The sequence below is a fragment of the Bactrocera latifrons genome, unplaced genomic scaffold, assembly GCF_001853355.1.
Source record: "Bactrocera latifrons isolate USDA-ARS-PBARC rearing strain unplaced genomic scaffold, ASM185335v1 scaffold_7, whole genome shotgun sequence".
In the NCBI taxonomy this organism is placed as follows: Eukaryota; Metazoa; Arthropoda; class Insecta; order Diptera; family Tephritidae; genus Bactrocera; species Bactrocera latifrons.
In genome coordinates, this window is record NW_017537378.1 from 1,822,984 (window position 1) to 1,834,723 (window position 11,740).

At 41.0% G+C, this 11,740-nt stretch overlaps 4 protein-coding genes across 15 annotated transcripts in view; 2 read left to right on the plus strand and 2 right to left on the minus strand.

Moving 5' to 3' along the window:
• LOC108975857 (zinc metalloproteinase nas-14) overlaps nucleotides 1-1,282 on the plus strand; it is a 2,918-nt gene extending 1,636 nt beyond the window's left edge. The window contains exons 3-5 of the mRNA XM_018944636.1: nucleotides 439-599; nucleotides 680-955; nucleotides 1,025-1,282. Of these exons, the coding sequence (XP_018800181.1) occupies nucleotides 439-599; nucleotides 680-955; nucleotides 1,025-1,234 (647 nt within the window). The 3' untranslated portion in view covers nucleotides 1,235-1,282. The remainder of the gene's footprint in view (nucleotides 1-438; nucleotides 600-679; nucleotides 956-1,024) is intronic.
• Nucleotides 1,283-1,375: 93 nt separating this feature from the next.
• On the minus strand, nucleotides 1,376-4,561 carry LOC108975853 (serine/threonine-protein kinase fused). Of its 2 annotated transcripts, none has more exons than XM_018944621.1 (9): nucleotides 4,275-4,561; nucleotides 3,602-4,186; nucleotides 3,378-3,538; nucleotides 2,638-3,315; nucleotides 2,425-2,575; nucleotides 2,240-2,368; nucleotides 1,886-2,168; nucleotides 1,532-1,824; nucleotides 1,376-1,471 (listed from the first exon to the last, which is right to left on the minus strand). In XM_018944621.1, the coding sequence occupies exons 1-9, from the start codon at nucleotides 4,383-4,385 to the stop codon at nucleotides 1,421-1,423; spliced, it is 2,442 nt and encodes an 813-aa protein (XP_018800166.1). In that variant the 5' UTR covers nucleotides 4,386-4,561; the 3' UTR covers nucleotides 1,376-1,420. The 2 variants fall into 2 exon arrangements, with proteins under 2 accessions (XP_018800166.1, XP_018800167.1); XM_018944622.1 differs by having other exon boundaries at nucleotides 2,638-3,312; nucleotides 4,275-4,560.
• A 286-nt stretch (nucleotides 4,562-4,847) lies between these two features.
• Nucleotides 4,848-7,415, plus strand: LOC108975856. Of its 6 annotated transcripts, none has more exons than XM_018944632.1 (6): nucleotides 4,848-4,929; nucleotides 5,791-5,979; nucleotides 6,036-6,426; nucleotides 6,486-6,666; nucleotides 6,727-6,929; nucleotides 6,991-7,415. In XM_018944632.1, the coding sequence occupies exons 2-6, from the start codon at nucleotides 5,804-5,806 to the stop codon at nucleotides 7,291-7,293; spliced, it is 1,254 nt and encodes a 417-aa protein (XP_018800177.1). In that variant the 5' UTR covers nucleotides 4,848-4,929; nucleotides 5,791-5,803; the 3' UTR covers nucleotides 7,294-7,415. The 6 variants fall into 6 exon arrangements, with proteins under 6 accessions (XP_018800177.1, XP_018800174.1, XP_018800179.1 ...); XM_018944629.1 differs by lacking the exon at nucleotides 4,848-4,929 and adding an exon at nucleotides 4,938-5,041; XM_018944634.1 differs by lacking the exon at nucleotides 4,848-4,929 and adding an exon at nucleotides 5,267-5,293.
• LOC108975854 (chitooligosaccharidolytic beta-N-acetylglucosaminidase) overlaps nucleotides 7,408-11,740 on the minus strand; it is an 8,040-nt gene continuing 3,707 nt past the window's right edge. For all 6 annotated transcript variants that reach the window (XM_018944627.1, XM_018944626.1, XM_018944625.1 and 3 more), the window contains exons 3-7: nucleotides 9,145-9,545; nucleotides 8,983-9,076; nucleotides 8,690-8,908; nucleotides 7,689-8,494; nucleotides 7,408-7,632 (exon numbers count right to left, since the gene is read on the minus strand). In XM_018944627.1, coding sequence (XP_018800172.1) covers nucleotides 7,451-7,632; nucleotides 7,689-8,494; nucleotides 8,690-8,908; nucleotides 8,983-9,076; nucleotides 9,145-9,545 — 1,702 coding nt within the window. In that variant the 3' untranslated portion in view covers nucleotides 7,408-7,450. The remainder of the gene's footprint in view (nucleotides 7,633-7,688; nucleotides 8,495-8,689; nucleotides 8,909-8,982; nucleotides 9,077-9,144; nucleotides 9,546-11,740) is intronic.

Consider the following 11,740-nt stretch of genomic DNA (forward strand, 5'->3'; position numbering starts at 1 on the left):
TACCCAGAGTATACTTGGTCTAAGACCGGAAGTCGTGAGCTGCTTGAGTCGAAAAGGGTCGTTTCTGGCCACTCCCAAAGGAATGGCGATCAGAGAACTTTCCTCACTTGTGTAATCTTTTACACATGACTTCATCTTCCGAATTAATCGACGGATAGACTCATATATTAAGTGTTATAAGTTTCTTCATTGCTGAAGGAAGTATAGGCGTCCGACCACAAAGTCCCTGGACAACCCGTTATGAGTCTTTCAATGGTGGAGTGTAGTAGTTTATCTGAGATGTTACTCTTGAATTTTCTTTGGACATATCTATTCAGAATAAATCCAATGACACTTTACAATGCACAAAGTTCACTGCCTTCGCATTTCGCCACGTTTACCTACAATATTTACCTAAGAGATTTTAAACTACTCTTTTTCTTATCAACTGTACCACAGACCAAACGCAAATGATGACAATTTTGGAGGCCTTCAAAGAGTACCACGAGAAGACTTGCATCCGATTTCGACCCTACGAAAAGGGCGACACCAATTGGATAGTCATTAAAGGCAACTACACCGGCTGCTGGTCCAGCGTGGGCCGACGACAAGGCGGACAGGTTTGCAAACACACACACACACCACAAATCTACAAAAAAAAAAAAAATAAAAAATATGCGTAACCTTTCATAATACGCAGGTACTTAACCTCAATACGCCGCGCTGCGTCTCGCATGGCGTCATCGTGCACGAACTGCTGCACGCGCTCGGTTTCTATCACCAGCAAAGCTCGACGGAACGCGATGAATACGTGAAGATCAACTGGGAGAACATACTCGACGGGCATGCGCACAACTTCAACAAATACGCACGCACATACATTACCAACTTCGGCGTGGAGTACGATTATCAGAGTGTAATGCACTATAGTTCGAAGGCGTTCACGAAGAATGGCAAGCCGACCATTGAACCGCTGGTAAGAAGAACTGAGCTTTGCCGGTAGGTAGTTGCTTGACAGCTTTGTTTTCACTTTCCAATCGCTTAGGATCCATATGCCTCTTTGGGTCAACGCAAAGGACTTTCCGAAAAGGACATATCCAAGCTGAACGAAATGTACCAGGAGGACTGCAATGCGTATTATCTATTTAGCTTTGATCGGCTGGGCTCATACTTAGACGAATTGTTGGAGTATTTTCAAAATAGTTTATTTAGACGAAACCGTCCAGAGGAACGTACACAAAATATAAAAAATTAAATATGATTTCGTACATTTGTCTTGGTTTGAGTTACAAAAATATAAAAAGAGTTTTTTTTTACGATAAAAAAAAGTATATAAAAAGTAAATACTAGCAAAAAGTAGTAACTTAACGGTATTAATCTCATTGTGCTGCCAGTGTAGCTGTCATGTTTGTAGCATTATTATGTGTGCTTTTGGCCACTTTTATGCATAGAAAGTGAAGTGGCGCAGTTCCTCCAATGTGCTCTCGGCAATCTGTTTCAGTAAACTTGTAATTACAACAAAATCAAGCGCAAAATACAAWAAATCACTCACCTCACGCACTTCCAGGTTGTCGTCATCGGCCAAATGTTCGATTGCTTTCTTGAGATCCGTACACCAAACACCCTGCASGCCGCGCAGACTGAAACGCGCCAACAAGCGAAAGAGCATGCACATGCGCATGCGCAACAAATCATCGCTGTTGCTGAAAAGCGCTACTAAATTCAACTTGCCGCTGAATATGACGCGCTCCACCAAATCCGCATTTTCCGGCAGCTCGCGCAGCACGCATATCAACAGGCCCAAAATGCAGTTTGAGATGCGCACCGCATTGGCATTCYTGAAATCTGTAAATAAATCGTTTGTTTAGAAGCTGCGTACTACTTTTACATTATTTCCAACGCTAACCGTGTTGCAGCAGGTTGATGAGCAGTTCGTTTGCCGCCAATATGGCCACTGCGTCGCAGAATTGCGTGAGGAACTGCTGCTTCATGTGCACCAAGTGACAGATTAGTTCATAGAGACGCGATGTGGTGCATATTTCCTCGTTATTCAGTTCCTCCATGGCGCGCACGGCACGTCCGCCGTGCGCCTGTGTCAAGGAAGCGCTCGAATCGCCGGCGCCCTTGTGGCAAATCAACAATTTGGACGCATACATGAGATTGGGCACGAGCTTTACGTCGATATAAACCTGCAARGCGTTTGGTAATTAACGCTTTTTATTATTGTAATTATTTTAGAATGAATTTTTATTTTATTTACATTTTGTATGAGCTCTATAACACAGCGTGACTCATCGGCCACAAATGGCAGCGATAGGAGTTGAGCTACGCTGTCCACCACTTTCGGTATGGCCTTTGAATTGCGCAGTGGCGCCACTATGATGCTGACCTGCGTAACGTGAATTTCAGTTWWAAAAATTTTCAGTTTTTGGCATATAGGCATACCAAATTGTGCTGCTTCAAGGAGTCCAATTCACCGTCTAATACTTCCTGCATTGTGCGATTCAAAAACGCCAGCCACTCGTCATTTTCAATAGGTGGGCTCTGCGACTCGTCGCAGGAGTCCCAACCAGGCAGCAGACATGGTGGAGTATTTCTTAAAATATGTATGAGAATTTATAAAAATAACAGTTTAGACTCGTGTGCTGTGCCACTTACTCGGTACTGCGCTTTTCATCGGCAGATTGCGCCATGCTCTTGCTGCACTTTTGCTCCTTCTCCCTATCTCTGTCTTTATCCTTCTCTCTGCGTTCATTGGTTTTGCGCTGCACTTCCACATCCAGTGTCTGYCCTAAGCGCAGTGAGAAATTGTCCAAATTCTGACTGAGTTTGCGCTTTTCCAAATCCTTGCTGCGCGCCACTTTCACAWTCGCATTTGTATTTGGCGAAGTGTCTTGCAACTTGACATTATCGGAGGGAGACTTTTGTTGCGACTGCTTCATTTGCTGGGATGGCGAGGCGTTTGTGTTTTCCGTATACATAAAATTGTCATTCATATGGTTGAGTATCATGTTGTTGTTGCCGCTGACGAAGCAAGTTTGTGAATTKATTGTAGGCGCCGCCACAGCTGCCTCCGTTACAATATTGAAATGGGGCACTACAATGTCGCCATTGAGGGCTTTCAATTCTGTTGCATCTCTGAAAGATTGATCAGCGAATGGCACAGTAACTGTGTTATCTTCAACATCCGTTTCGAGATTCTCAATATCACTAGGTGGTATAGCATTAATACTGTCACGTGATGATGTCAGATTGTCGTTGGTGCAATGGGAAGTGTTTGCGAGATTCATGGAGGTAATACGTTCTGASAGCTCCTCTGTTTTTGAGCTGGTACTACTTTAAATAATAATTAAAAAAAAATAGTTATAAATAATTATAAAAAAAAGCAATTTTTCTACCTTTGAGAGCGTGAGCATTTTGTATTCTTTTGCTTTTGGGGGTTGGTGAATGGCGAATTATTCGCTTTGATGCCGGCGATGAAGAGTTTGCCCTCCACAAAAGGATGACACAGTATTTGTGTCCATGAAATGCGCAGCGAAGGGTCTTTTTCCARCAATCCCTGTAAACATATGTAATTATTATCAATATTCCGACAATTTCTATCGTTTGCATTAACACTTACCTGCAAAAATGAGCGACAATCGCTACTTAGGAAGCTTGGCCACTTAACCTCTTCATGTTTAATCAATTTCACCAAATGCAATATTGACGTTGTACAGAAAGGCGGCGCACCGGCCATGCACTCATACGATATACAGCCCAACGACCATAGGTCAGCCTGATGGTCGTATGGTCGCTCAGCCAGCAACTCTGGCGCCATATATAGGGGTGTGCCTTTAATAGAAGTCAGCACATGCGTACCCATGGTCATGTTGCGTGCTAAGCCAAAATCACATAATTTTGCATGCAAATCTTCATTGAGTAGCACATTCTGCGGTTTGAGATCGCGGTGCAGTATGCGATTGGAATGTAGATAGTAAAGTGCTGATACTAAATGGCAAATAAGACGTTGTGCTTTCTCCTCTGGTAAAGCGCCATTGCGCGCCAGATAGCGATGCAGATCTACGAGTGCAAATTCAGTGACAACAATCAGATCGTTCTTCGTCTCGAACGATTCCAGCATTTCAATGACATTCGTATGCTTAAGATGCGCCTGTATTTCACATTCTCGTCGCAAATTTTTCAGCTCACGACTACTACGACCGCGCTGTATCAATATACATAAATATTTTTAATATCGTACTAAGCACTTTGTTAACATTTATTATTGTAATATATATACATAACTTCCATACCTTGGATATAACCTTTATGGCTACGACTTGTGCATCCTCTTTGCGTACGGCTTTGTAGACCCGCCCAAAGGATCCTTCCCCTATTARCGCACTCACTGTGTAACGATTCATGGCTACTATGGAACTTTGAATCTTTTCAYTTATTATTTCGAATACAAATTACTCTACAATGTGTATTGTAGATTTATTCACATATTTTCACGTACTACTTGATTACTTTTTTTCTTATTTTAAATTTTATGTGCAAATCTCCTTTTTCGGATTCCGTACACAATTTTGTTCAGCTACTTGCACATATTAATTTGTTGTTTCATTTTGTTTTGCTAAATTAGTTTACTTTATCAAAACTGTCAAAATTTTTCGGCGAAACAATATCAAAACAAAACGTTAACTTGTTGCGCGTTGCCTTACGTTATCAGCTGTACCGGCAACTTTTAACGTTATAAGTAGGCTTGCCATAGCTCATTACGAGTTTTCTGCTACCTTTATGAATGAATTAAATACAACACTGTAAAGTCAAATGTATATAAGGATGGCGTATAGTTGACAGTGAAGTTTAGCTAGTTTTAATTAATCAATATTAATAGATTACATTTGGTTGAGTAGTTTAATCAGAAGTATTCATTCCAAATATATATCAATTATATTATACGAAGTAAATATATCCTATCAAGTGTTTGTGTTACTGTAAAAAGTCAAGTGTTTACTTTGCTATTGCATTCTTTGAGTTTACTTTAACTGAGTGTTTGGACGTCACACAKTAATTTGTAAGAAGTGTCTATTTTTTATATCAAAACCTTCCCTTATTGAGATTAATTGGCTGTACGAATAAATTATTTTCAAACATACGCATATACCTATGACAATTTTTAATTTCTACGCGCCACACAACCACAATGTTCTGACGAAGCCGTCTTTTTGGAATGCCCCAAACCGGAAAACTTATCAGCTGGTTGGTTTAGTGGTTTCTTGCAAAAATTCGTATGCTAATTTATTTGCCACATTGTGATAAAGTCAAAGTGATGATATTTATACTAATTGTAGAATTAAACTTAGCGAAAAGTACACGAATGTGTGTGATTGTAGGTGGCACTTCTTCACTTCTAATTTTAGAACAATTGATGTTATCAAAATTTATCTCTTGCTTTCACGCATACAAATAGTTCCGACGAGCTTGCTTTCTAGCTTGCAACCTAAAAAAAAAACCTATAGTAGTATAAGAGGGTATTAAGTTGACGCGGCGATAATTTGAACGTATCAGAAAAATCCACGTATGCTCAGAATTACAAGTGCCGCTGGCAAAGCAATCAATTTATGTATCTATATCTGAAACATTCATACTATAAGCTATTCGCGATTTCGCATGATTTTATATGTATTCACTTGCATTTATTTATATATTGTTGATAATCAACTAGCGGCTGCAGTTTGTAACAATCGCTCGAAGTGATCACAATTAGTTTCAAGTGCGGCTGGAGCAACTTCTAAAAATTTATTAAATATTTTTTATTTACAGTTATTAAATAACCATGAGTCTGTCGGAAATTTCAAAAAAGTTCACTGAAAAAACGTTGGATGAGATCATCCAGAAGGCCGGTGGCACTAAGCACACTTCCTATAAATTCGGCGAAGGTTTCAAGAARGGCGACTCCTATCTCAGTAGAGTTTATCGACTTGCCGTCTTCGGCGTAAATGAAACTGATGGGTAATACTTTCATTTATATTGAATAGATAAAAAAGTAAGCAAAATTTTTATTCCAGCTCAACAGTCAAAGTGCATCTGATTTGTAAAGGCATGCCGGATAATGTAGCGCGCCGGAAAGTCTTTCACTCAGCGGATTTCTTCCGAAATGAAATAAATTTCTACACAAAAGTGGTGCCTGCTTGGGAAGCTTTTCAGGCGCGTCAGAAGCCTGTCAATCCATTCACAGAGTACCCAAAATGTTTCGCTTCGCACTGCGATGGTCTAAATGATTTTATCGCATTGGAAAACGTCAGTTTCCGTGGTTACAATGCGCCAAACAGACAAGATTACATAYCGCTGGAAGACGCCATTTTGACAATGCGCACATTGGGACGTTTCCATGGTATTTCATTAGCATTCCGTGCTTTAGAGCCCGAAAATTTTGAAGCGGCGGCAAAGGGYTTGGAGGTGAGTCGCTAAATGCTTTATCTCTAGTTTTTGTTTTTATGATTTTTTATTGTTTRCAGGAAACATACTATAATGAAGCCAAGCGTTCCTGGTATATCGGTTTCCTCGGTTTGGCCTGCAATGTGGCTAAGGATGCGGTGGAAAAAACTTATTCCGGCACGGAATACGAAACTATAGCTAAAAAATTTTTACAACCTACACCGCTGTATGATGATCTTATCAAACTTGTTTCGTCGGATTGTAAGTACACTTGCACTTGACATTTGACATTTCTCTAACACTGGTCACATAAAAAATCAGCACCACTTGCGGCCATTGGTCATGGCGATTGCTGGACACCAAACTTTTTGACTCGTTACTCCAAGGACAAGCATCCAGAGGCTATCATTGTCATAGATTTCCAATTAGCGCGACGTGCTTCTATCGCCGTGGATATATCATTCTTCATCTACTCTTGCACAAGTGAGGCCTTGCGAGAATSCCACTACGAACAGCTATTAAAGGTAATTTTATAGAATACTTTTTTGTGCTGACTAATAAACTTCATCACCGTAACGCTTTTAGGAGTATCACCAGAGCGCTTGTGCGCTGATCGCCGATTTAGGTGCTGATCCGACGACGGTCTTCAGTTGGGAAGCTTTCCAAGAGGAAATGCGCCGTTTCGCGCGTTTCGGTTGCGGCATGGGTATTGAGTCATTGCCAATGTCATTGATCGAAGACGACGAGGTGGCCGATTTGGATGACATGAAGGAGGATGCTGTGCTCACCGATGTCTGGGACATCAAGCCATTCAAAGAGCAGAGCAAACGGGAACGCATTGCACAGATTTTCAAGCATGCCATTGATCAAGGCTATATAACAAACTAAGCTAACAAAGTATGTCCGAATTTATATATGTATTAATAAATAGTGAATAGGTAGCAAAATATATGTACAGGGATTCCGATGTAGTGCTAAACTTGAAGAAAATTACAAGCAATATTTCAGTATTTTACTTTTTTATTGTATAAATTTGAATAAATATCTACAAACACTGCCCCTCGTTCAGCACACACCACTTCGGTATGACAGCGTCGGGTTTAATGCCGCGCGACAAAAGACGTTCGCGATAGCGYAAGAAACGCGTCTGCACCAACAAGCTCGATAGTTTCGGATTCGCCCACAGCCGTTCAGCTGCAGCACCAGCGCGTGGCMATATACGTGCCTCTGTTACAAAAATATATTTACTCCAAAATAATTATCTCTCTTTTCACCACACTTACCCACTGAACTTTGGTCCACAAACTCACTCCACATGCACACTTCACCGCCCAACACGAGCGGATGCACTTCCATGCGATTATCATAGACCTTCTTCCAATTGTGGTATTCCGTGCGTCCCCAGAAACCATGATCCAAGTACCAGGCATCCTTCGTAGACACTATAATGCGATAACCCTTCAGCAGCAAATCGTTGTTCAATGTTTTATCTGATTCCACCCACGTTTGTATGATGTAACGCTCTTTGGGCAAGTGCTCGACTATGATATCGGGGTCTGTTAAATGACTCGACCACAGTATCACCGATTTGGGTATGGGAATCCGTGCATACTGTCGCTGTGTTACATTATCCCACGAGTCCAAGTTTTTCTGATGAAATTCCGCCCACAGCTTGTAAAAGCTGCGTAAACTCAAATCATAACCCGTKTCGCGCATGCGCCGCGTTATCTCGTCTGTGCGATTCCAGCAGGGTATAAACACTTCATCGCCACCCATGTGAATTGTCTCCTCGGGTGCATTCACCTCAGCGAGATCTTCGTAAATCTCCTTCATTATGCCGTACATATTCTCGTTGAGTGGATTCAATTGTCCACACGGCGGCTCAATGCAATACGAACGCCAAGGCTGTTGATTGACACACACCGCCATGTTGCCCAGCCCCGACATGGGACCCCAYTGCCAACCATTGCCAGCATGTGACGGCCCATCGATTTCGATAATAATGCGTATGCCGCGCAGGCGCGCGTAGCGCACCATGTTTTGAGTGTCGATGCGACTGTAAACCAAATCGGGTCCGTAGGCGCCAAACCTAGTGGTGAAAYGYGGTTAAATGGTTACTARACTCAATGCAAATGCCGTTCGGATCCATTTTAGTTTGTATARCTTTTCTTTARTTTTTACGGTTTATTAGCTACATAGTACCGTTAGTATTTTCATCTTTYTTGTTTCTACATCCATTTCATATCCTCACTTATTTTCTTAGTGCCATCATTCAAATACTTACTGCTGTAATTCGGGAACCCTCGTGATTTCCAGTGGAAAGCTCTGCGAATCGACCACATGCCAGTGCAGCACATTCATCTTCGAGGCTGCCATACCGTCCAGAACGCGACTGATCACCCGCAAAGGCATAAAATTGCGAGCGGTGTCCAGAAGCAAGCCACGATGTGGGTAAATGGGTCCATCGCGCACCCGAGCTGCTTTCACCAAGAGCAGACCATTTCTATTTTCAATTCAAGCATAACAACAACAATAGTGCTTGAAATGTAAGTAAATATTATCATAAGTCAAACCTACTCTTTGCTGCCCGTTATAAGATTACTGAGGGTTTCCAGCGCATGCCTAGCACCGTAGACTGTTTGCGCTTTAACATCAACAAATGTGGCCATTTCTATTTCCAATAAAAAAAAAAAAACGTTAGTAATTGAATTTTTTTTTTCCGTTATGCGTTTTGCCCACCTGTTGTTCGCAGACTCAGCTGATAAGTCTCATTCGTGCCCCAGTCCAACACCAAACTATTCGAACTCACTGTAGTCTTCACGTAAACCTCTTTGCTATTCGGCAGCGAACAGTTGCGCAGACACTCCTTCAGCATGTTACTGACGAAAATGCGATTTGATTCCCGCAGATACTGCGTCGTAGCAGGGTCGGGCGCCACCACATTGAARCGCACCTTCCACGGATCAAAACGCACGCGTTCGTTGGATAAGTTGCAATCGCCGGTGGGCATGGGCCAGATAGCGCCATATCTGCCGCATGASAGKCGACAATCGTTCTGGCTCTCGAAGCGCTTGGCATCGCCGATATTTGCCGCCGAATCGACGACACACAAATCAGTTGAGGTGCAAATCCATTTGGCACTGAAATTGCAAATTTAAAGTATTGTATGAATTCATATGTATCTGTGAGAAATAAGTGAATAATATACGAAACGTTACGGGTATACCAAGATTGACAATTGAATTCTTCAATCCTAGAAATTTAATATTTTGAACACATACATACATACATATATACTATTCTCAGAGAAGTCCTCATCTCTATTTACTAAAAATACAGGTAGCCGATTTTCCAAATCAGCCATTTGTTAGAGATAGGGGSAGGTGGTAATTACTTGATTCCAAATCCAGGTCATAAGGTGCATGMATAAAAATCTCCCAAACAAGCGCCCGAAACTTCTGCCGAGACACTATCGATTTGTRTGGTCTGGCGTTGTTCTGATTTGACACAATTCCTCTTCTAGTACCAGCAAAAGCTGGCCACATCCGGGGGATTGCTCCTCTTGAATGAGTAAATTTTTTACAGTGCAAGTGTGAATTAAGAATTTGGACTTTGGATAGTGGTCAAAGCAACTTACCACCGGAGGCATAGCGAGATCTTCTTAACAGTCAATCTTGGATTGTCTACCGTTTTCGATAGCTCATGGGAATTCGAACACGAATGTTTGCGCTTAACGCTGTCATAAGTGAGCCACTTGCACCACCAGTAATCATCCAATTCAGAAATGGATTAATTTTATTATGATTCATAGTTGAAAATTCAAGCTTCTCTTTGTTTCCAGCCTTGTTTAAATGGTTCCAAACGTTTTTGGTTTGCAAATTTTTGCACTTCGATGTGTTCGGCAATTGTCCTTGTACTTGTAAGATCAGAGACGACGAAACTACATTCATATTTTCATTCACTTGGATTGCGCTTTCGCAATTATTAAAAAAAACGGTACAATATGGGTATTTTCCCATTGCTGGGTTCTGAACCTGGTTTTTTAACCAATTCGTAACCCAGTCGCACTTATACAAGGATACTGTTTTCGAACCTTACAGTCATTGAACAAACACGATTAGATCAAACTTTGTATCGAAACGAGATGGTTTGCGAAAAGCATTAAATTTTTCTTTCCATAGGAAGAAAAATGCTACAGAGTCACATGGAATGCKTGCATATGGTGATCATGCTCTATCAAAAGCTACAAAAAGAAATAGATAGTTTCAATGGTTCAGAGATAATACGAACATCGAAGACCACCAAAAWGGTTTCAAGACGCCGAACTGCAAGCTTTGGATAAAGATGACACTTTGAGTCATAAGCAAACGTCAGCCGTTAAATATTGCAGAACAAACCATATCTGACCKTTTGAAAGCTAAATATCCAAAAGTATAGGAAATACAAACGAAAAAACCCGAAGAAGTATGGTACTTGCGAAATTTTGCTTCACAGACACGAAAGAAAATCTGTTTTATATCGAATTGTCACTGGCGATGTGGATTTATTTTAAGACTCCTATAAGGAGAAAATCATGAGTTAATCCTGGACAATGTGGATTTGTTTCAAGACTCCTAAATGGAGAAAATCATGGGTTAATCCTGGACAATCGACTACTAAAACAGAACGATTCGGGAAGAAGGCTCTGTGTTTGGTGGTATTAGAAGGATGTGCTACATTATTAGCTTCTAAAAGCTGATGAAACCGTTAATACCAAACGCTACAGACAACAAATGAAACAATTTAAAACATGCATTGGTTGAATAATGACCAGAACGGACCAAAAGACACGGCAAAGTAATTTTGTTATACGACAATGTATCTGTCCACAGATACGAGAACAATAGGTGCAAGATACAATCACAGTACCAGATTTGGCTATTTCCGATTATAATTTCTTTTCATCTTAGTATACGCATTGGCTRAGCAACACTTTGATTCCTACGCAGAAGTCGAAAATTGGGTGTCTCATTGGTTTGTTTCAAAAGACGAACATGATATCCAATAATTGCCAGAGAGGTCGTCAAAATGTGTAAAAAGCTTGAATGTGCTATCATACCCTACATATTCGCCAGACTTGGCACTTTCGGACTATTACTTGTTCCGGTTTCTGCAAAATTTTTKGGGTGGGAACCAGTTTTTTGCCTGTAAGAATCCACAATTTTATGAGCGTGCAATGAATCTCTTGCCAGAAAGATGGTAAAAGGTATTGGATCAAAATGGAGAATATATAATTTTTATACTCTCGCAACAAAGTTGCTAAAGAGAGTATTATAGTTTTGTTCACATAACGGTT